Source organism: Armigeres subalbatus, chromosome 1 (genome assembly GCF_024139115.2).
Source record: "Armigeres subalbatus isolate Guangzhou_Male chromosome 1, GZ_Asu_2, whole genome shotgun sequence".
NCBI classification, from domain to species: domain Eukaryota; kingdom Metazoa; phylum Arthropoda; class Insecta; order Diptera; family Culicidae; genus Armigeres; species Armigeres subalbatus.
Window position 1 is genome coordinate 94,561,443 of NC_085139.1, and position 25,625 is coordinate 94,587,067.

Below are 25,625 nucleotides of genomic sequence, written 5' to 3' on the forward strand. Positions count from 1 at the left end.
CTGCAAGTAGTATCGTTTTAAGAAGTGTCCGATATTGGGAGGTGTCCGGCGCTGGGGGATCTCCCCATAAATAGTTAATGATCCGCCTCACGAAACGATCTTTCACAGACGGGGCGATTTCTATAGTAATTTCCATACAAACTTCAAACGGCTCGTACTCAGTTAAATTATAACCTATTCAGTTGAAAATTTACTAGGTTAATCAAAACAGCAAATGTTATCGTTCAAGCATAGATGCGCGCAAAAGTCAAAATTTCAATCCCTCTAGGCTCTAACCAAAATAATTATCTTATGATCTGTTTTACGTAGTTTACGTCGAACGGTCGTATCTAGGGATCCTATATTAAGAGATGTGCGAATACTTTTACAGACGATTTAGCAACGCTGTTACTTTTGTAAACAAACGCTGCCAGCACTTGCCGTGGCGCAAAATGTTGGAGCTCGAACATGACTTTGCGCATAATGGCATTTTCAAATTTCGTTATCTAATGTCCAACAGTGCATTATCACTCAAATAAAAGTGCAATACAAATGAACAAAGTATCATGCATAAACTAGACTACTTCAACTTGCCAATGTAAAACAAATTGTTTATTCGACAAAACTTTTCGTAAAATCTTTTGCATTATAATCGCAATACCTTTCAATCCACAACAATAACAATGTTCATTTGGCTCAGATTCTGACAGCTCTCAATGCTCGATTGGCTCAAGATGGCCGCTTTCGCATATCTCTGAATGTAGGATCCCTAGTCGTATCTTGCATATAACCCTTCCGATTTTTGTTCTTGAAATCCTTGAGCTCATAAAACTGCCTGAGCTGGCCGCCCTGCTCGATTCATCAGCTGATTTTGAAAGTCATAGTGAAAAGGCCTCAGCTGTTTTGCCGCGAAAACCAGCTGCGAAACAAAATCTGGCATTTACACTCACACAGTCATGATTCTGCAAAGTCGCGCTGAGCGAAGCACTTTGGGTAGGATTGGATTGAAAAAGATCAAAACTACGATACTAAAATAATATTTTTCAATAAATTATCATATAAACAGGACTCTGCTCCAAATCCCGAACATAACTAGAATTTACATTTAAAAAATAAAAAATTGCTTTTACTTTGCAATAAGACAACTATCAAAAACTGTTCGAATTTTTGAATAACTCAAGAACAAGGTTCCATTTGATAGGCAATTGGAATCTTGTTCTTGAGTTAATATTCGAAAATCATTAAACCATTAAACTATCATTTTTATGTTTCGTTCGAATTTAATTCTGGTAGGAACAAAGTTGAAATAAAATTAGCTCATATATAGCCCATAAGCTCACATAAGTCACACACAAGCATGGTAATGAACAGTAAGGTGCATAAAATAACTTTTGATTCAACTCATATGAACAAAAAGAAAGTTGAATATGACTTGCCAAAAGTTGAAGATGCTTATCTATCTTTTCCTTAATTATTAGTTAAACAAGAGAAACGATTTGTCTAATTCGCGTGTCTAGTCTAATATTAGCATCAAAAAATGTTTCAAAATTCAATTTTGGTCAATTATAATTTCCTTTTCCCATAGTCCGCTCTGAAGTTCCTGCAGAAATCGAGTAATCCTTGAGCGTTGAGCATCTGAAGCAAACGGTTGCTTTTGTGGAAGTGATTTTCTATTATTTTCCAATTCGGTGATTTTCGTGTGTGCCACATTGCATTTTTATTTTGCTACCAGTTTTGAAGCAGAAAAAGTGATCGTGAAAACAAGTGTTATGGGGTTTTAATGATCGGTATTACGGCAGTTCGTTTTACACAAAAATAAAATCGATTTTTCTAAACTAACCTCGAAATACGACGCGACACCTTCGTGTAGCTAGAAAGCAATAACAATGTCCACTTCGGTATCGGAATCCTCCCGCGCACGTCAGGAACCCTCGGAAACGGGCGCGACCATCCTGACCAGTCGTTCGGCGGAAAGTTTAAGCTCGTTGGAGTCCGTCGATTCGGAACCCGGCGATGTCGGATCGCCGGCGGTCGCGAGTGTCGATGCCGCCGCGGTAGTGAGTGTGCCGTTTTTTCGCCTGCAGCGATGTTCGACGGGGCTGGGTCTGTCTCCTATGTCGGAGATTGCTCACAACCTCGAGGAAACTAGTTTGGGCACGCCCAAAAGCAAACGTGCGATCGGTGGTGGACGCGAACGGTCCTTGGTGCGAGGTAAGTCGGTATCTTGTGTGGCTAGGGCGCTCACTACACTAGAAGATTCTGGTAACGGTGAACCCTTATTAAATCACCTTATTAATTATTATTAGGGAGTGAGTGCTAGTAACGGACCCCTTAAGGACAGAAATTTACTTCAATCGCTTCCCTAGAGTCAGACTCATGACATATTGCCATTCTGTAGCACCAGATGTTCCTGTTGCCTATTATGGACCCCCCCTTGTGTGCTAGTAATGGACCCTCTAACGTATTTACTCTTACAAATTAGTTAATATAACTTAATTTTAGTATCCCAAGCCAAAACAATTGCATGGAACAACTAACATGATATGTGAAGCAACTTTATCCAATGGAAATTTGCAGGAAATCGTTCATTCCAGCGTAGACTTTTGGTTTTTGTTCAGAGGGTCCATTATACGCACGGGGTAAAAAGAGAAAATTGAGAAGAAGTCTTTCTTTTTCATTCTTCTTTTCTTCCTTCTTCTTTCTTCTTTCTTCCTTTTTCCTTCTTTCTTTTTCCATCTTCATTCTTCTCAAGGTAAAGGACCCCTGCACGACATGTTCGGTCAAATGGCCCTTTCTGCCAATGACCACTTAGGCCAAATAATCTGCTCGGCCAAACGACATTTTCGGCCGTTCCTTTCGACTTCGACCAAATGAGCTTTTCAACCAAACTGAAAATTTTTTTCACGAACTGGCTGTGTATGTGTAGACTTGACTAGACTAGATTGTCAATATGGTGTAACGGTCGTGTATATCTACTTATTTTCAATTTCAATCCCGCTTCTTTCCTTACCTACGTTAAATAAACAATAACGCCGGCTCTTATTCTTAAATTCAATTGAACAATCGCTCACTAAGAGCGATTGATTGTTTATTAGAATGGGGCGCAGTTATATCACAGAGAACAGACATGGATGCTCGAACAAAATTTCGCTTAAAACGTGTGTAAAGATTTGAATCGCACCTCAGCGCCGCCAACGCAGGCTGCCCGTCATAAAAACTCAATCTCACTAAGCGATGGCGTTGGCATACACTACATAAACAACTGTTTGCGCTCGCACCAACGAACGGCGTCATCGAGCTGCAGCGCGCGCAGATAGGAAACAATATTGCTTTGTAGCCATTCATCGCATCATCGCTGCTTCGATAGACAGCATCAGTTACGCGCGCAAATGCTGCATTCATGGTTTGCGCGCCAAACGAGCGCGCGCCCGAATTTAATTGTTAATTGTCTGTGCTGTTTTAATTGTCCTATTGCCTATACAAGGCAAATCTTGTCCGTACTTTTAGCATAGTGTTTATCGTTCCCCACCGAGTAGGCACGCTGCCTCTCGGTGGTAATAAATTATATTTAAATTTAAAAAAGCTAAAAAGTGTCGTTTATTCGTCGTTGACGCGTCGATCCAATCATCTCCACACAACGTAGGGTCCAATCTCTGGCCACAACATGGTGCCGTGACCAGGATTAGCCGTAAGAAGCGGCCCCGAACCATCAAGCTCAGTGGCGTATCACCGATAGAAAGCCATCCGAACCGGCGTGTTCAATTCGATAACACATCCATTCTCCTGCTGGTCGAATCATCCGGTATCCCGTCCAACAGTAATGTGTTTCCGAAGCACCCGCTTCACTGTTGATTCGACCATCATCCGTTCCGCTGGCACCTGGGAATCCGACCTGAAACTGGGTGAAGCCAGGTCATGTTGTTAGTATATGCAACAGGACCCCCCAAAGTCCAGCATCCAAACCAACAATCATCATCCATCCACATCGTCACCACAGTGAGATAATTAATCGAATCCAACCCATTGTACCTACGAGAAAGCAGGCACCATTCTAAATCGGACGGCAGCGAAAAGTATGAAGCAAAAGAGGCAGGCAAACGATCGTGATCCCTTTCGAACAGAGTGACGGCAGATGAAAGCAATAGCGAATCCACCCATCCTGTCCGAACTGAAATGTTAAGTGTCCAAAAAGTGTACCAGTTTCATCCCTTCGAATCGTCGTGTCCATCCTGCGAACGAGTGAATTCAAGCGTCCGGTCCAGTGCATCAGCTCACAGTAACGCGCACGCTTTAGAACAGTACAATCCAGTCCGATCGCCTTTCAACCATTATCCTACTGGTCGAATCGATGCGGTAATCCGTCCACCGGTATTGTGGACATCCGAAGCAGGCAGCTTCATTCCTGATTCGACCATCAGCCGCTCCGCTGGTATCTGGGAACTCCGACCTGAAACTTGGTGAAGCCAGGTCAAGTTGTCAACTGCGATAACAGGACCCTCCCGCCAACCAGCTATTCCAAACCATCAACCATTCCAAATGCAAAATTATCATCGCAGAATCCATAAATTAGCACCAGAAGGAAGTACCCAATTCAATCATCGATCAAACGGACCGTGCAACAAGTGTGAAAGCCAGCAGATGAACCAATGCTGACGAGAATGACGAGATAAAAACGATTTTTTCAAATTCGTTTTGGTGTGCCGGGATGTTTGCGCTCGCACCAACGAACGGCGTCATCGAGCTGCAGCGCGCGCAGATAGGAAACAATATTGCTTTGTAGCCATTCATCACATCATCCCTGCTTCGATAGACAGCTACGCGCGCAAATGCTGCATCCATGGTTTGCGCGCCAAACGAGCGCGCGCCCGAATTTAATTGTTAATTGTCTGTGCTGTTTTAATTGTTCTATTGCCTATAAAAGGCAAATCTTGTCCGTACTTTTTATATATTGTTTATCGTTCCCCACCGAGTAGGCACGCTGCCTCTCGGTGGCAATAAATTAAATTCAAATTTAAAGGTAAAAAAATGTCGTTTATTCGTCGTCGTCGATCCAACCATCTCCACACAACGTAGGGCCCAATCTCTGGCCGCAACAACAACGTAGTGCTGCCACCTAGGAGCGAGCCTAGGAGCAATTGGGAATAAACACTAGCGCTAAAAAGCAAAACACGGCAAATTTTAACCATATTTATCAGCACACTAGCACCGCGCAACGAAGGCATAACGACATACTTAAAATGACCAGTACAAACTTTTTACACAACCACGCGAATGAAGGTGAACGTCTGTACTCTGTGGTTTGGGGTTCTTCCTTCTTGTCCCGATTCTAACGTTGAGAAATGATTCCGGATAACTCCAATCAGCATCCCAGCCCTATAAGATCAATGATTCTGAAATAACGCTCAGTTAAATTATTGGTCCATGTGTGTATATGAGCATGTGTGTATATGAGTATGTATGTAGGTATATTTGTATGTGTGTTTATAAGTATACACTGATAGACAAAAGCATTCGTCATGTTTTCATATAGGTTACTACGAAAACATGACGAATTCCTATGTCCATCAGTGTATGTATGTATGTTTTTGTGTCAGTGACGTAGCCACCGGTCTAGGCAATTTTCGGATTGGAAATTGTCTCGACTTCCCTGGGCATAAAAGTATCATCGTGTTAGCCTCATGATATACGAATGCAGAAATGGTAACTTGGCTTAGAAACCTCGCACACAGAGAAACAGACGTCTCACTCTACACATGTTCCATCGTTCATCTTTTTAACGGCGGATTCACTTGTTTGTAGGTGGTCAACCGGCCACTGACGGCGCTTCCTTCGATTTTACTTTTGTTTGACGTTTACGCACTACCGCCATCTGGGTGTCACTTGTCCACACATCAAATTTAGAATTGGGCGATAATGTTTCCGTGACGATGATTTTGATTGCATTTTGTTCTAAGTGAGACGTCTGTTTCTCTGTGCCTCGCAGTTAATAACTGTGGAAGAGCTTAATGAACACTAAGCTGCGAGGCGGCTCTGTCCCAGTGTGGGGATGTAATGCCAATAAGAAGAAGAAGAAGAAGAAGACGTAGCCACGAGGGTGGATTTGTACATAAAACCGCCTCCCAGAGACAACATTTTCAGAAGAAATTTTTTTTGTCGAACATTCTCGAATTGAAAAAATGTTCAGAACCCCCCCCCCCTGACCAAATTTCTGGCTACGCCACTGTTTTGTGTATATGTATATGTGAATATATGTGAATGTGTGTGCGGGCGTATTTTAAAATATTCACAGTTTATCAAAGCCATACCTCTTTTCCTCAATTATTCTGTAGCTGAACATGTTTGAGCATTCAAATTGGCTTGATCACAGTATTAGCAAGGGTATTGCCCAGAGGGGGACAACGGATTCATTTCATCTGGAGTTTGGCAAGTATGACAGTACCCTCTTTTTATACTCCAATGTCAAAATGCTCATATACTATTATAAATTGTGGTGGTATTTGTAAAAATTTGTATTGTTTACCGTTTTTACAAGAGAGAGTGGTGTCGAAAGCACATATTAAATTAAAGATCGCAACGAACAAAAATACACCAAATCCGTAAATATGTAGTGTTTTCACTTTATTCCTTACGCGAAATATGCAGATAAATAATTATGTTGGTAGAAGAAACTCTGTGCTGAGCAGAAACAGTTGTTTCTTGCATTATCCAAACTTTGTGCGTTTCAGAACATTCTCACTCACTGCAGTGTTTATTTTTCATAGACTACGGCTTGGTGTTAGTGCCGTCGGCATTCGCTCGATTGGTGGCAACAAAAATTTGACAGCTTAGCACCCGCCTGGTATTGCCCTTGTATCAGCCCTTGCATGCACATCTGTAGCACTTTTATATATAACTTTATTGCACTACACATTTGTTTCGACCGCGGTCACTGCACTGGTTCTATTATGCACAAAAGTAGAGCGCGAAAACCAACCGCACTGGGTGACGGTCGAAACGAGACTTCCGTGGCAAATAAGCTTCTCCAGCTAAAAAAAACTAACTTGTTCAGCTTAAATTGTTTGTTGGGGCCTATATCAAATCGTCGAAAAACATGAAGACCCCAGGCTTCGATAACATTCTGAGTCTTGAGCTCAAAAACATGAGTACTCCGGCTCAGCTACTTTTCATCGTCCTGGAAGTCAGCCAAAATCATCCCCATCCGTAAGTATGACACCTCTTTCGTCTACAAAGGTAGAATAATCAGAGGGCTGCTGGTGGCACAACTTCAGCGAGGCCCGGATGTCCTGACAGAGTACCTCTCCAGCTGGAAGATCATTTTATCAGGTCAGGTCATCATTTCCCCCACTCTAAATCCCCTAAACATGTTCCGTCTGGGGATTGTAAAATCATCCTCAATGGCACGACTGCGGAATAGGCCAATGAGGCTGACTATCTTGGCTTGACCCTCAACAGCAAGCTTAATTTCCGGCAACAGGTTGACAAGACGGTGACGAAGTGTAACGTTTGGCAAGTGCATACGGTGGGTGAAATTTCCATTGACTCTGTCGTGTTTAGTGACCGTTGCGATTACCTGAGAAGCAAACAGCAGGAAGCCGCAGTATTCTATTTTACCTCGAGATCCATAATACAAAATCTAGAACTGTCGTAGGATTCCCAAAAATAACAAAGCAATGCAGTTGTCAATGCAGCTTAATGTTCAAGTCATTGAGATGTTTGGTGCCATGTAATATAAAGGCCAAGCTACTCGCTCATTTATGATCATGCAGCTTGTGCATTGATATTGTTTTCTCTTATAAAAATAGTGTAATTTTCTTTCGCTCTTTTTCTTCTTTTTGGTGATTACTTTTGTGCAGTGAGCTGCTGGATGGCACAGCTTGAGCGCTATATTGCCATCTTTCGCTCTTAAGCAAAGTACCATGGGTTAGCCACCGAACTAACATAACAAACCCCTGTACTCTACTTCCATTTCCGTCAACATTTGGAATTAGTGGTGGTTGAGTTTCCTCGCGTAGGTGTCACAACGCCAGTATTCTTTCCCCTCATTGCCATATCTCCTTCGGTTGTTAGGCCTTGAGTTTTCAAAGAAGAGTTCAAGCTTTTCCATACAGGTCTTAACAGCTTTCCCCAGGTCTATACCGGTAGTCGTTTTCTTCATTGAGATCAAAGCTGCCAATTCCCCTGCGATTTGCCAGAATCTCAAAATCTCCGTATTGCAGAAATCTCATTAACAGCGAAACTGGCCCGTGCTGTATTATTCGACTCCATGCTTGCCCAGATTTTATTTTTAATCAGTAATAACCGACAGTAAAGCCTGTCCACGTTAGATTTCGGACAACCATCTTATAAAGCGATTTTTCAAAATTTTCACAAATCACTGAGACGATCAATTTACATGACAGCTGAATCTTTCAGCTTTATGTGCTGCTTTTAGCATGTTTTAAACACGCCCAAAGTGGTGAAATGACGACAAATCAATTGGATATTACATAAGTGTCCGAAATTTAACGTGGACAGGCTTTATTTATTAACAAATGACAAAAAGGAGCTTCTTGTGCCAGATAGAAAAGCTTTCGGACCGATTATGAAGTAGTTTTTCTTACACGCCGCGGGCCACAAAAAATGGAGCCAAGGGCCGCATCCGGCCCGCGGGCCGTACGTTGGGCAGCCCTGCTATAAGCAGTTAGGTATTTAACTTGAATTTTATTCTTCATCTCAAAATCTCAGAAGTTGTGTTTTTTTCCTTTTAGTTTGTTATTCCTATTATGTATATTAAATCAGCATGCATTTATTGTTCCTACTCCAACATCCTGGCGTTAAGGTCACTCCTCACGGAATCCAAGTTTCAAAATGCTCGCGTTTTCGGGGGCACACCACTCGATACGGATGCAACGCACAACTGTAATTTTTATTTTTTGACAGTTGTGCGCCGCCTCCGTATCGAGTGGTGTGCCCCCGAAAACACGAGCACTTTAAAACTTGCATTCCTTGAGGAGTGACCTTAAGTATCAAACGAGCGTAAAATACTTTGTATATATTAAATAGTTTCAATGAGAAATCTTCTTCTTCTTCTTCTTCTTCATTGGCATTACACTGGGACTACTGGGGCATTGCCGCCTCGCAGCTCAGTGTCCATTAAGCACTTCCACATTTATTAGCTGCAAGGTTTCTAAGCCAAGTTATTATTTCTGCATTTGTATAACATGAGGCTAACACGATGATACTTTTATGCCCAGGGAAGTCGAGAAAATTTCCAGACGAGCTCGGTGGTCTAGTGGCTACCGCTTCTGCCTTATAAGCAGGAAGTCGTGGGTTCAATTCCAGGCTCGTCCCTTTCCTACTTTGTATTTCTATCTTAGTTCTTTCTGTGTTTCACGTTCTACCAGAACGATTCCTACTGTTAAACCTTCAACACTAACAATCCAAAAACCTCCCGTGGCACCTATGAGAGGTCGTAGAGTTCTCTGCATCTTTCTTAAGTAGGTGTCCAACTAACCATCCTTTCCCTTCCTCAGCATTCGCAAGGACGTGGCCAGGACAGATCTCGACTATTGGAGAGTGCATTGCTTCCATCTAAGAGATAGCGATTAGTCCCAAATCAATATCTGTGGTAACGGATGAAAGTGTTGCTACTCTCATACAATAGTCTTGGCTTGTACCACCTACGAATTTGTGCGAAATGCTCAATGCTAATGCTAATGCTAAAGGAAAGTCGAGACAATTTCCAAACCGAAAATTGCCTAGACCGGCACCGGGAATCGAACCCAGTCACCCTCAGCATGGTCTTGCATTGTAGTCGCGCATCTTACCCCACGGCTAAGGAAATCATCTATCTGCAATACTTATGCAAAGTGGCAAACAATTCTAGGGGGGCTAATTTATTCATAGTTGGAGCAAAAGGCCTAGGACCGAAAGCTCGCCTACTTATAACCACTCATGCTTAACCGTGTTTAGGAGCTGCCTAACATTTTGAAATTTCCAATGTGGCTATTTTGAAATAAAATGATGGCAGAAATAGAGAGAATCACCATTTGGACAGCACCTGTATAACCGTCCGCAACGTTTATTATAACTCGATAGCTTGGTCGCCTAAATTTGGACCAACATCAGACCAGTATACATTTTTTGTTTTAGATTTCTAAAATAAGTGCCAGGCTTTAAAAATATGGGTTCTTTGGAAAAGTTGGTCTTAAATTAGTCAAGCATTAATTATTGCATACATTCTCTTCCTACTATCTATAATAATGTACTAGAAAAGCACCATGAACATTAGGATCAGAGACGATGTTATTATAAACTATAAAAAGTGACACTCGGAGATAATAAAAGTAAGTCTGGCTTCACGGCCAACTTGCTACGAAAACTTTGAAAACAGCTTGCTTTACTTAACTTTTACAAACTCATAATTTTTATAATGTAGATTACAATACTAATCTCGCTTTTAGAGAAAATGATTTAGTACCGATTGGTAATGCTCGTTTGGTACCGCGTTTGACGATTCGGTTGATGCTTTCGGCTTCACTCTTCGCGGGTCTCTATCTATAAATCACGTATCTGACTAGGAGAAGTTGTTCTCTGAGGGACGTTAAACCTAACTTCGGAAGTGGTGCGCTGTTTTCATTTTGTTTTGTGCTATACAGCGCACTACTTCCGAAATTAGGTTTAACGTATGGATTGTGAGAAAAATCCAATTTCGATAGCGGCTATAATTCGATTTTCTACTGAATTTATAATAATGAGATGTGATAGGCCTGAAAAGAGAAACGGTTGACAAACGGTTTATAACCAGAACGCTTGCGTGATATCTTGCGTGCAAAACTAAGCTTCGTGTTACCAGATGCAGGGTGCGCAGCGGTAGCTCGTTCCCGTTTATTTCTTACGAAGCAGAGCATAATTTTATGTGAGCCGGTGTTTTGCAGGGATCGAACATGCCTTAGTGCGGAACGTTGACTGAAATTCAAGCAGGGTTAATGCATGAGACCAAGCTTGATTTTTACGCGGTTAGGATTCGTTAACTGTTTGGTCAACCTGAACTTTCATAACTATTCACATGTCACCTGATTTTGTTTTGAATTTTCTCGTTGAGTTCCACATTTAAATTAGTTTGCCGACTTCAGCAAATTTTTCTCCTAGATTCCAACAGCCGAGATCTTGGTAATTTTTTTTACCGAAACTCGGCAATTCTTTTACCGAAATTACGGTATAATTTTACATAGTTGACTTTTCATCGAGATCTCGGTAATGATTACCGATGACTCGGTAAAGATTATCAAAATCTCGGTAAAAATTTCACTGAGATTCGTAGAAATTTTTGCCGTAATCCCGGCTTTTATATTCTCGGTAACCTAAAATTTCGAATTTTAAGTGTGTAACTCACTGTTTTATTTATTTATTTATTTATTTATTTGGAACAATCATCGAACATCGTGGTCTACATGATTCATTAAAACTATCAACTGTAACTCACTGTTTCATTGAACCTGAAGGTTCTAATCGACCGAAAACGAAGAGCAACACTGGCATATGTCGCTTGAACTCTATGAGTAAACCTCATATTCGTTTCCTTAAGAGACTTCATAATATTTCGTCTGAATGATGACATTTAATTGCAGAATGAAGTTATGTTATTTTGTACTTGTACTTCGTACGTACCCGCATAATTACGAACAGTATATGGATATTTTCCTTTGCGGTCGAAGACAGTATCCTTCACTGTTGCAGCTCTTACCATTAAGGTTGACAACTGTAAACGAACAATCTCATATAGAGTTTCAACAGTTTGTGGTACAGTTATTCGACAAAATTTAATGAGAATATGTTGAATGGGTTGTTAAGTTATATCACCATAAGAATCGGCCTTTTTCTCGTGCAAAATATTCGCTCGACACTGTCGACAGTATGTGAAAAGGTTGACATATAATGCAGGAAATAAAGAACATTTTAAGTAAAGCATGATATATTGACATTTAGTGATAATGTCGAGTAGTTATGGTTGAATCGATCGAAAAGTATTCGATAACCGCAACGTAAACAGTGAAGCTATATCTTACATCGTAATAATGATTCCGACCATATAACATGTTGTTTTTTATTATGCGGGTATTTTTCGTCCATTTCTTGGATTTTTCCAGGAGAGCGATTCCAAGCAACTGCATCAAAATTTAACAAAATTTTTAATTCATGATTTTCTTTTGAGTTGAAACTTTGCACAGTTTTTCAATTTCATCTAAATCGTCATTTTTTGATATCAAATCTTTTTATTGAGTCACGACTAACTTTTCAAAAGGGTGTATGTGAAAATGGTTCAAAAATATTCAAAGAGCTGCACAGCAAAAACGGAATGTTCGATTGTTATGATTTTTTCAGCAAAGTTAGACAACTAAATGGTGATTCTTAAAAAAATGTACACCGTAAAAAAAATTTTTTTTTGCTTTGGAAAATATCATTTTTGTCACAAAAACTCAAATATCTCAAAACCCTATCTTTTTACGAACGTAATTTTTTTAGGGAAAACGGTCCATTATATTAGCTATCTACCATAAAAATTTGGTGATGGTAAACTAATAAACAAAAAAGTTATGACATTTCAAACATTACACAATTTTCACACATAGTAAACAAAAAAAATTTCCGTGTATTTTTTTTCAAGAATCGCAGTTTGATGCTGATTTTATTGTTAAGGGCCTTGCGTGAGTTAAACAAGTTGTTTTTATGATATAAAAATATGACACAAACTCATCTACAGGTTTTACAATAGTTTCTAGGTCACACCTATCCGTGGTCTGGTCAGCCATTGCTCAAATGATAACTGATCAATATATTTTTCTTCAAACTCAGCGAATAAAGTATTTTCCAATGATGAAGAACCTGGACAATCCGAGCAAGATCGTAGATAGCAATTTGATGTTGTATTTTCACACAAAAGACTACCAGTTAACATTTTAATATCCTTTGTTAAATTGATTCTTTTCAAACTATGTAAAATAAGATTAATATTCTCATGGGTTGTGCACACACACACATTATGTGTTCCTGAATTGGAAAGAAGCTTGCATTGCCCGGATAAAAAATATCATTAAAATATCATGAATTCTATTGTTACAACACCATTTAAAACATAATATTTACCATTGAATATAATGGAATTTTGACAATAAAATCGCATGAGAAATAATGGTTTTCCACGATAAAATGAATGGTAAATGGGACTTTTACAATTAAAAAGGGGTTGTTATGTATCTTTACAATAAAAAATCGAAAATTTTCCATACAAAATTCGGAGCAAAACAATTGATTTTACGGTTCTTCAATGGGATGATTTCGAGCGACAAAACAATAGAAAACATTGTGTTTTAAATGTTTTCAATTACTGTTTCTATTGTTTTACAATAGAAATACAACAGGATTTAGAATACATTCTACTCCAATATTACAATAAAAATACAATACAATTAATTGTTTTACAAATTATTTTATTTTCCTTCGGTAGTTTAGCATATCTTTAGACGAATCCAGCGCAATACTTCCAAAATTAAGTGGGTTGCCTGTATCTGGAGAAAAATCCAACATCGGTTTAAAAAGCGTACTAACTTTGTTCCGAATAGACAATACATATAGATATAAACCTGTGAAAAATGTAAATTATAAAAGAATGTCAGTTTTATTAGAAAAAATACGTCGAGAAGAAAAGAAAAAAATACCTGCATTAGTTCTTATTATATCCCGTTGGTGAGATTGGCCAATGGTAGCCACTGAATCAGTGACCAGCAAGCAGCAGTATTTTATTTATCATAAGCTTCATTTCTGTAAAGGAACAAGGATACATGTTACCAGGCATGTCATGAGGTATTATGATGATAAAATTTTCATTTATTTTTTGTTCGGGATGAACCACTGCGTTTATTATGTACATTGAACTTTTGTAGAACAATAAGATTACGATTACCGGTGGTGAGTATCCAGTTTTCCGCGAGCGGTAATGGCCGCCAGCTTGCCTGCGGGTTAGTCTCTGATTTGACGTCTGTGGAGGTCAACTGCACCTACCGCTCCGAGCATTCTGACCAATGTGGCAAATAAGAAGGTGCTGATTATGTGAATTTGAGCCTTCTTATATACCTCATTGATCAAAATGCTTGAGCGGTGGGTGCAGTTGACCTCCACAGACTTCAAATCAGAGACTAACCCGCAGGCAAGCTGGCGGCCATTACCGCTCGCGAAAAACTGGATAAACCGTTTGTCAGCGCAGTATCATTACTTGGCACTTTATCGGTCGCTACTAAACGCGCTGCTAAAACAGTAGCGCAGCTGACAGGTGACCAAATTGACCAAATAACAACGCTACTATTTGATGAACTATCAAACGTCGAACGTCGATACGGAATGCAGCCACCAAAATGATAACCGAAAATATCGAAAATAGTGACCGATACGAAAAGAGTGACTAATCTAAAACGACAGTACAGTGAGGGTGATCAAAATACTCGCGCCCAGTAATAATGCTCTAACGCGCTTCAACACTTCAGATACTTACCACGGTACAGCAGCCATAGTGATCTACCGCTTGTCCAGCAGCAGAAACTGTAATGAAAAATACACTTTCTACAGTTTCATTATTTTCATCTCTTCACTAATTATAAACAAAACTGTACACGCTCAAATGAATCCAGCCATTCTCCGAGTAAAATGATAGGCAAAAGTTTTGTTCCTTTCATTTTTTAAAATCAAATTTGTATTGCATAACATTTCTAGACCTGCAACAAGACCTTCAATATGGAAATATATACTTGAGAATCGGTATAACATTTTTATTTATTTAACAGACAAAGCTATTGTAATTTTATTGTTTTCAATTGTTATTTCATCAATATAATAAATCCATGAAATATTCCAAAATTATATTAATTCAATAACATTAGACGAATTTCCAGATCATCCAAACCGAATACTTTTAAAATTTGTTTAGTTTTTGGATGAGAAATACTAAACATAAGCGAACAATAAAAATATAATAGAATATATCGGAAACATTTCAATATATTGTTATTTTAATGTACGTACAATAAAGATCTTTTACAACCGTGAACATTTTACAATAAGCATACAATAGTTTGTATTGTTTGCCACACAATCTATTGTATTTCAATGGGTTATGTCATACAAGTTCCTGTAAATTTTTATCCGGGTGCCTTTGCCGAAGACTTGCAAATGAGGAAAAACCTACTTTAATATTATCGTGAATTTCCTTGAAACGTGTGTACGCTTCTTTCAAAGTCGTCATCATTAATCGTTTTGAATTGCTTGACGCTTTCCATCTTTTTTGACTGATACATAATTTTTTGACCAGGCATAGCTCGACTTACTTCATCATCTTCAAAATATTGAACTACTATTTCTTTTGTCTCATCTGTTAATGCAGTACTAGACCTAGTATTTTTGGTTGAAAGACAGTTATTCTTCAATTGTTTTGCCTCTTTTACTGTATTTCTATTGATTTTGAACTCATCAATGGCATCCTGAATGGACCACGAACTTGGCAGCATCGACAAAACCAATAATTTTTCTTTCCTTGTCGTGGCTGCATTAAAGAACCTTTCCTTCATATTTATAATTACCTCATCGTAGTCTGTATTTTCCACATCATCAGGTCCTAATTTGAAGAGGTTTCTTCGTACAGCTTCGTTTATTTCACGGTATTTTTTTCCGGGTAATAAACGTAGTCCATCTTACTCCATTTAATCAGGTCACTTTTATCCCAGCTATGCCCTCTTTAAAGCGTTCGATGTTCGTTTAGACGACAGGACGTGCAAATGCGTAAATTTGTATTCAATGTGGACATTGGAGCATAACCAGTCGCTTTCAGTTTATCTATGGTGCTTTCGGTGAGATTTCGTAACTCTTTTGAACACTTTTTTCCATCAAACGGCCTACAACAGTTGAGAAAGCGGCTACCCATGTTGTTCGTTATATTCCAATAAACAAAATCACTTTTAAGTTTTTACTGACTAGTTTGGTGTCATTTGCTTGACTGAACAAAAAAATTACCATAAGATCTTTAACAACCTTAGTGGTAGTATTTTTTTGCTTTTTCGTGAGCATTGTCATGGTATGTATCTATCATGCATTTGTTGTTGTTGAAGATACCCGTTTCCTCCCGATCATAAAGTCTATTCTCTAAGAGCAAGATTACCGGTGGTGAGTTTAAGCCGTTTGGCAGCGCAGTATCATTACTTGTGAAACTATATTTGACCCCGGGAGTCCTGCTACGTCCCAGAAGGGGATGTGCCTAAGCCCCAAGCTGCTGGTCTAGAGCCAACGGCAGCTTCCGGGGTGGGCACTCAAGGCCTCTTTTCTCCCGGGTCCCAGGGCGTTGTTTGGAAGGGAGAGTTTTCGGTGGGGTGGTCCTAATAAAAAATATTGATTTACCTTTTACACTTTTTATTCGGTGACTACGGGTGACGGTGAACGTTCGTACACTTCGCTGGCGCGATACCAGCGGGAAGGTGCCAATGGCGGGCGGCCAACGAACGCACAGCTGAGCGGAGGTCGGGCGGTGGCCTGTCGAAAGCCGCCGACGGCGGGGACGTAAAGCGGCGACGGTGGTGCGCCGAGAAGTTGGTTTGGTTGAATGGTTGAATGGTGGCGGGATGACGCTCGACTGGTGGCCTGTCGAGGAGCTGCGATAGCAAAGAATAGCTTCAATCGAGGTTGACGAGCTTTGCACTGATGCACAGTGGGCCAGTCGAAGGTCGCAGGCGGCGTAGAATAGCTTCCGGGAAGCAGACAGTGGCGTGGGGCCTAACGACGGGGTCGATGAAGAATCCCACGTGCGACCGACTTAGGTGAGGTTGCCGTAGTGCAACGCGGCGGTGGTGTGGCGTTCCGCCACGGGCTTGACATCGGCTGTAGGGCAGCCGATAGTTGGCCTAAGGCCAGCGAAGGTGAGGAAGGGCTTGGATGGCGGCTCGTTAGCAGCCGGCTGGTGGTTTATCACTGAACGGCGACGGTGTGGAGTGGCTTGGTTGGTGGTGGATCTCGAGAGGCGATGGTGCACTAAGGCTTGGACGGTATGTGTTGGCGGGAGTCGAAAAGTGTCCTTGCCATGTAACGAATTTCCACTTCGCGGTACAGGTGACCGTACACTCGAACGGATTACGGTTGCAATTCAACCAGATTTCCCAGATATATGCACGAGGAATCGACGTTACTTTTCACCGAAACACGACCGCACCATCGTTCGATCACACACTTAATAAACTCTTGTCGCTTCTTTCCACCGAGCGAAATCTCCCAGCCCCACTCGGTGCTCACTCTCGCTGCATCCGCCCACATAGCCACCCATTTCGCATTTATTCTTCCTCGTCACCCGTTATCATTTTTCGTTGGTAACCGTCGTCACCGCAGCCAAATGAGCGAATTTTGAATTGCCCGTTGGTTCCTAGCTGTACAAAATTAAACCCTACAACCCCACACAAATTAACAAACTAGTTACCGTTCGGTAACACTTGACACTTACCGGTCGCATCTTAACGCGCTACTATAACAGTAGCGCAACTGACAGGTGACTAAATAAATATGGTAGCGCGATAAGAGCGCTGCTATTTGATGAACTGTCAACTGTCAAACGTCACCGGTACGGAATACAGCAACCAAATTGAGAGTCGAAAATAGTGACCGATACGGAAACGAGTAACGAAACTAAAATGAAAGCGCTGCGCGGGTGATTAAAATGCTCGCGACCGATAATGATGCTCTAAGAGGTATATTTTTTGCAGGTAAACTATAGACGTATACGTGTATATAAATCTTTGATTTTGCAGCTTTTGTCTTAAAAATAACATTTCTGATATGTTTCTTATTATCAACAGGTTTCAAAACTATTAAAAGAATTTTTCGCCAGTCACGTACAATGAAAATTATGACATTATCAATACTTTTGACCACAACACTGGATCGTGTCTAAGTTTTTTTATAGATGCTATGAATAATTAAATCAAAATATCATGAAAACAACTTGTTTAAATCACGCAAAGCCCTTAACAATAAAATCTGCATCAAACTGCAATTCTCGAAATAACTCACACGGAAATTTTTTTTTATCAAGTGTGAAAATTGTGAAATGTTTGAAATGTCATAACTTTTTTGTTTATTAGTTTACCATCACCAAATTTTTATGGTAGATAGCTAATATAATGGACCGTTCGTAAAAAGATTTTACGAACGTTTGTAAAAAGATAGGGTTTTGAGATATTTGAGTTTTTGTGACGAAAATTATATTTTTAAAGGTAAAAAAAATTTTTTTACTGTGCATATTTTCTTAAGAACTATCATTTAGTTGTCTAACTTTGCTGAAAAAATCATAACAATCGAACATCCCGTTTTTGCTGTGCAGCTTTTTAAATATTTTTGAGCCATTTTCACATACACCCTTTTGAAAAGTTAGCCGTGACTCAATATGAAGATTTGATATCGAAAAATGACGATTTAGATGAAATTGAAAAGCTGTGCAAAGTTTCAGATATTTTCGAAATGGTCGCTCAGGATCGACTGGCATGCCTCCGTGGAATGCCTCAGGAGGACTCTTTGTCATCAAAAAGTTTTAACGCTTCTAATTGATTACTTTTTGTTAATGTTTTGTAAATATTTCGATCGCGTGATCGTCGAAATACTTTGTTCTGCGTTGTGCGGTTGATAAGTCAATTAATTGGTGCTCTTTCTTTTGACGAATTTCGCGCCAATTCTTCTATGGGGCTGGCAGCACCATCTCAGAATCGACTGAAACTTAGTAGGCATAAAGATATGGTATTTCTAAGCCAGTTTTTAACTTAGTTTTACAAAAATTGTCAAGAATAACATTTGATGAGGGCCTAATTTTTTCACCACGGAATGGTAGTCCGAAGCACTTTCTTCCCCCGTAAGAATATCCACAAGGCCACATGGAAATCACCTAATCAAGTAACGGAAAACCAAATCGACCACGTTCTAATCGACGGTAAATTCTTCTCCGACATCACGAACGTACGCACTTACCGCAGTGCGAATATTGAATCCGACCACTACCTCGTCGCAGTATGTCTGCGCTCAAAACTCTCGACGGTGATCAACACGCGTCGGAGTCGTCCGCCGCAGCTAAACATTGGGCGGCTACAAGACGGTAGACTAGCCCAAGACTACGCGCAGCAGCTGGAAGTGGCACTCCCAACGGAAGAGCAGCTAGGCGCAGCATCTCTTGAAGATGGCTGGAGAGATATTCGATCCGCCATTGGAAGCACCGCAACCGCTGCACTAGGCATGGTGGCTCCGGATCAGAGAAACGACTGGTATGACGGCGAATGTGAGCAGTTAGTTGAGGAGAAGAATGCAGCACGAGGGCGAACGAGGCACGATACAAACGGGCGCGGAACAGACAAAACTCGATTTTCCGGAGGAAAAAGCGCCAGCAGGAAGATCGAGACCGTGAAGAGACGGAGGAACTGTACCGCGCTAATAGCGCACGAAAGTTTTATGAGAAGTTGAACCGTTCACGTAAGGGCCACGTGCCACAGCCCGATATGTGTAAGGACATAAACGGGAACCTTCTTACGAACGAGCGTGAGGTGATCCAAAGGTGGCGGCAGCACTACGAAGAGCACCTGAATGGCGATATGGCAGACAACGGTGGCGGTATGGTAATGAACCTAGGAGCACGCGCGCAGGACATGCGACTTCCGGCTCCGAATCTCCAGGAAATCCAGGAGGAGATCGGCCGGCTGAAAAACAACAAAGCCCCTGGAGTTGACCAACTACCAGGAGAGCTGTTTAAACACGGTGATGAGGCACTGGCTAGAGCGCTGCACTGGGTGATTACCAAGGTTTGGGAGGATGAGGTTCTGCCGCAGGAGTGGATGGAAGGTGTCGTGTGTCCCATCTACAAAAGGGCGATAAACTGGATTGTAGCAACTACCGCGCAATCACATTGCTGAACGCCGCCTACAAGGTACTCTCCCAAATTTTATGCCGCCGACTAACACCAATTGCAAGAGAGTTCGTGGGGCAGTACCAGGCGGGATTTATGGGTGAACGCTCTACCACAGACCAGGTGTTCGCCATACGTCAGGTATTGCAGAAATGCTGCGAATACAACGTGCCCACATCATCTATTTATCGACTTCAAAGCCGCATATGATACAATCGATCGGGACCAGCTATGGCAGCTAATGCACGAAAACGGATTTCCGGATAAACTGATACGGTTGATCAAGGCGACGATGGATCGGGTGATGTGCGTAGTTCGAATTTCAGGGGCATTCTCGAGTCCCTTCGAAACCCGTAGAGGGTTACGGCAAGGTGATGGTCTTTCGTGTCTGCTATTCAACATCGCTTTGGAGGGAGTAATACGAAGGGCAGGGATTGACACGAGTGGTACGATTTTCACGAAGTCCGTCCAGTTATTTGGCTTCGCCGACGACATTGATATCATGGCACGTAACTTTGGGAGGATGGAGGAAGCCTACATCAGACTGAAAAGCGAAGCTAAACGGATTGGACTAGTCATCAACACGTCGAAGACAGAAGTACATGATAGGAAGAGGCTCAAGAGAGGTCAATGTGAGCCACCCACCACGAGTTTCTATCGGTGGTGACGAAATCGAGGTGGTTGAAGAATTCGTGTACTTGGGCTCACTGGTGACCGCCGATAACGATACCAGCAGAGAAATTCGGAGACGCATAGTGGCTGGAAATCGTACGTACTTTGGACTCCGCAAGACGCTCCGATCGAATAGAGTTCGCCGCCGTACCAAACTGACTATCTACAAAACGCTTATAAGACCTGTAGTTCTCTACGGACACGAGACCTGGACGATGCTCGTGGAGGACCAACGCGCACTGGGAGTTTTCGAAAGGAAAGTGTTGCGTACCATCTATGGTGGGGTGCAGATGGCGGACGGTACGTGGAGGAGGCGAATGAACCACGAGTTGCATCAGCTGTTGGGAGAACCATCCATCGTTCACACCGCGACAATCGGAAGACTGCGGTGGGCCGGGCACGTAGCCAGAATGTCGGACAGTAATCCGGTGAAAATGGTTCTCGACAACGATCCGACGGGAACAAGAAGGCGAGGTGCACAGCGGGCAAGGTGGATCGATCAGGTGGAGGACGACTTGCGGACCCTGCAGTCTGCAGACTGCGTGGTTGGCGAAGTGCAGCCTTGAACCGAGCTGAATGGAGAAGTCTTTTATGTGCAGCACAGGCCACTCCGGCCTTAGTCTGATGATAAATAAAAAAATAATTTTTCATTGAATTTTTAAAATCGATGTAACTGTAAAATGACAAGACCTACAGAAAAGTTTTGTATGGCGGACTGTCGTAAAATTCCCTGAAGTTTTTTGGGAAAATATCCAAAAACAAAAAAGCGATTTCTACATTGAAAAAAAAAAAATTTAAAAATAAAAATCGCTATTACAAAAAAAAATTAGGAAAGATGTGTCTCACATTTTTTGTACTACACACATACATGCACACAAACACACACACAGACATCACCTCAATTCATCGAGCTTTGTCGATTGGTATATAACACTGTGGCTCTCCGGGCCTTCAATCAAAAGTTCGGTTTTGGAGTGATCCCATAGCCTCTACGTATAGGGGAACTGTTCCGTTTTCCATCTCACTGAACATATATTCATCTCATCACAAAACAAAGAAATACAACATCAATCTCGTCGCTTCTTTTTGCTAACACGCGTGCTTACTGGTGAAAAAAATCACAAAAATAAGAAACAAACCAAATTCCTTTTCATTGCTTTGTTTTTGATGGGATGGAAATAGGAGCTATGAGATGAAGTGCCGAACCGTTCCCCTACTTAGTGAGACACTTGTTTTACTTAACCTTATCCGATTTGCTTGTAACAGGTTGCATTCGACGCTATTGAAAATTAGCCAAAATAGTCCATTGCGTTCCGGAGTTAATGAAGCAACACTGTTTTTTCTCCATTTTTCCTTCAAACCCGATTTAAGTTGAACTGCAATTTGCAATATAGCGCTTTAATTAATGTAAAATTTAGAAATAACTGAATCTATCTCCCTGAAGTGCAGATTTGACCTCTCTTTTGTGTTTTTCTTTTTACAGTTCATAATACATACACTAGAAAGGCTCTATCACCGCTAGGTGGATTATTATGGGTATTTTATTGTACTTTTTATTCGGCAACGTATTTCCACGAGAATCAGAACAAATACAGGACCCCGAATTGCCGACATTCAACAAAACTAATGAAACACATATTCTTCTCCATAAATCACCATTCCCCAGTTCAGGTTTGCAATCGTCGCTATGACACAGCAACTTTTAACCCATTCGGGCACTAATCGGTTCCTACAACTGCGACTAAAAATAGTCACACTTTAGGAAGAACCGTTGTCATCCCACACCTCACAAATTGAATGCCGAATTTTATGAGCACGTTCGACACGCGTTCTCCGGAAAAGGGTGGAAATCAGGATTTTATTTTCATCAGTTTGTTCGTTGTCTGGCGAGAGGTTGAGACCCGACCCGTTAAGTGCACATATAGGACATCGCGATGACTAAGCACAATGCGACGAAGAACGGTTAATAACCTCTCGCATGTGAGAAGAGTATAGGATCGGGGGAATCGGACCGTTTAGAATTTTCCAATTTTCCAGTGACTGAAAAACGGCGATCCTCGAGCAGTCGAGATTAGATTTCGAAGCTGCGCACGCACGCTGCGCCAGTTGACACGATCCAGACAAACCCGTGTACATATATTGAAGCTGGCGATAAAAGCGAGAAATTGGGAAAAGTGACTGACACCGCGCGCCAATGCAGTACACAACGGATAGGTACAACAAAGGGGGAGAAACTGTAACAATAATGGATTTGGCGCGTGCTAAGATTAAGACGAGGGCGTATGCGCCCGCGCGTGTTCCAAGACGAAAATATCAAATGGGAAAAGGACTCGCTCTATTACCTACTGTACTCCTACATGCCAGCGGAGGGCTATCAACTGCTGCCGCCGCACCTATAAATAGGAAGCAAACTGTCAGCTGTTCGACCGCCGTCTTCGTTTGTTCTTAGGAGCGATCGTCGTCGTCTTCGTCATCATCATTTGTGTTCGATTTACTTTCGGGGGTGACTTTTTCATCAAGAAGTTTGTTCCGTTTTCCGCCCTTCCGTGTGCTTTCTTACGGTTTACGCTGCGGGTTGAATGCACTCTGAAGGGAGGATTGTTTTCTACGGTTGGTTGATATTGGGTATAATTCGTACTCGCAGAGTCTGGATCGTATTTTTGTCCGGAGAACTCCGTCTAATATTTTAGTACGAACATTCGATATTTCTCAACTATTCAATAAAATAGAGCCTTTCTAGTTCTTCGCTATGAAATGAACTCTCCATGAAAAATTATACATTGTTTGAGAATTGGCAAAAAAAACAAATCAGGTGCAAGCAATTATTTAAGTTAAAATTTTCATGAATGTTAGAGAAGTCTTCAAAACCATAAAGGTTTTTATTATATATAATGTAAGATTGCAATAAAAAAAGAATGAAAAATCTATATTAAAACATATAAAAAAGAATTCCATAAACAAACCAAAAAGTATTAAATATTTGTAAAATATTCCATGAAATACTTTTTCTAAATTAAAAACAAACAAAATTTTAGGTGGGAAATCGAATTGAAAACCAATCCAAATCTCATCCTAATTCAATACATTCAGATCATTCAAAATTCAATCCAAATCCAATTCGAAATTCAAATCCATGCATCTTCTTTTTCTTCGAACATTTCATTGACCGAGTCGAGAATCGAAACTAGCCACCTTCAGTATTGTCTTGCTTTGTAGCCGCGCTTTTTACCGCACGGCTAGAAAAGCCCATATATATCAATATTTAATAGAAATCCAACCAAATTCAATCCAGATTAAATTAAATACCAAATCCTATTTAAACTAAATGAGGGGGTAAGAATCAAAGGGGTGTAAGTGACATTTTTGCCAATATTGAGTTGACTACAGCAAAAAAATCTTTGATTCTAGAGCTCTGCGGCAATATGCTGATATAGTTTGTACAATTTTTATTTATTTATTTATTAAACCCATCTGACATTTTTTGTCTTAATGAATATCTTAAAACTATTGACAGCAGATGGTTTTAAATCAGACTTTGGACCGAACCAAACAACACTTTTAACAAAATCACAGCCAATACAAAATAATGTAAAAAGCGATAATCAATATCAAGAATACAAGAAACGAGTAATGAAGAACTTTAAAGTATAGATGTTTATAATAAATGTGAAAACAGTTTGTAAGGAACCAAAAATATTGGAAAACTTTGCACCCATTTTTCTCAAAACGAAGTTTTTGTTGCTTACACCCCTTTGCATTTGACCCACCCAAATGTAAATTAAATCATATCGAAATCAAATCTAATCTAACTCCAATCCAAATTAAATCCAAATCTTATTCAAATCCAGATCAAATAAATTATAATCCAATTTAAATTCAATTCATATCCAATCCAAATCCAATTCAAATCCAATAAATATCGAAATCCAATCAAAATTCAAATTCATTCCAAATCCAATAAAAATCCCATCCAAATTCAATACAAATCAAATCAAATTCAAATCCAATCCAAATCCAATTCAAATCCAATTGAAATCCAATCCAAATCCAAATCCATATCTAATTCAAATTCAAATCCAATTCCAATCTATACAATCCAAATCCAAATCGAATCTAAATCCAATCCAAATCCAATCCAAATCCAATTCAAATCCAATCCAATTCCAATCCAAATCAAATCCAAATCAAATTCAATCCCAATCCAAATTCAATCCAAATCTAATCCAAATCCATTCCAAATCCAATCCAAATCCAATCCAATCCAAATGCAATCCAATCCAAATCCAATCCGATCCAAATATATTCCAAATCCAATCCAAATCCAATCCAAACCCAATCCAAATCCAAAATCCAATTCAAATCCAATCTAAATTCAATCCAAATCCAATCCAAATACAATCCAAATCCAATCCAAATACAATTCAAATCCAATCAAATCCAATACAATTCCAATATAAATCCAATCCAAATCAAATCCAATTCCCATCTTAATCCAATCAAAATCCAATCCAAATTCAACCCAAATTCAATCCAAAACCAATCCAAATCCAATCCAATTCAAATCCAATCCAATCAAATCCAAATGCAATCCAAATCCTTTCCAAATTCAATTTAAATCCAAATTAAATCCAATTTAAATCTAATCCAAATCCAATTCTCAATCCAATCTAAATTGATTCAAAATCCAATCCAAATTAAATCCAGTCCAATCCAGATCTAAATTTTCAAATTCTATCCGAATCCATATGCAACTCAAATCCAATCCAAATCCAATCAAATCCAAATCCAATCCAAATCCAATCAAATCCAAATCCAAATTCAATCCAAATCCAATGCGATCCAAATAAAATCCAAATCCAATTCAAATCCAAATCCAAATCCAATCTAAATCCAATCCAATCCAAATCCAATCCGATCCAAATATAATCCAAATCCAATCCAAATCCAATCCAAACCCAATTCAAATCCAATCCAAATCCAATCCAAATCCAATTCAAATCCAATTCATATCCATTCTAAAACCAAT

The 25,625-nt window shown here is 40.3% G+C and overlaps 1 protein-coding gene across 1 annotated transcript in view; it reads left to right on the forward strand.

Annotated features, from left to right (window-relative positions):
- Positions 1–1,592: 1,592 nt before the first annotated feature.
- Positions 1,593–25,625, forward strand: part of LOC134202889 (M-phase inducer phosphatase-like) — a 648,085-nt gene continuing 624,052 nt past the window's right edge. Inside the window, exon 1 of the mRNA XM_062677874.1 lies at positions 1,593–2,190. Coding sequence (XP_062533858.1) covers positions 1,866–2,190 — 325 coding nt within the window. The 5' untranslated portion in view covers positions 1,593–1,865. The remainder of the gene's footprint in view (positions 2,191–25,625) is intronic.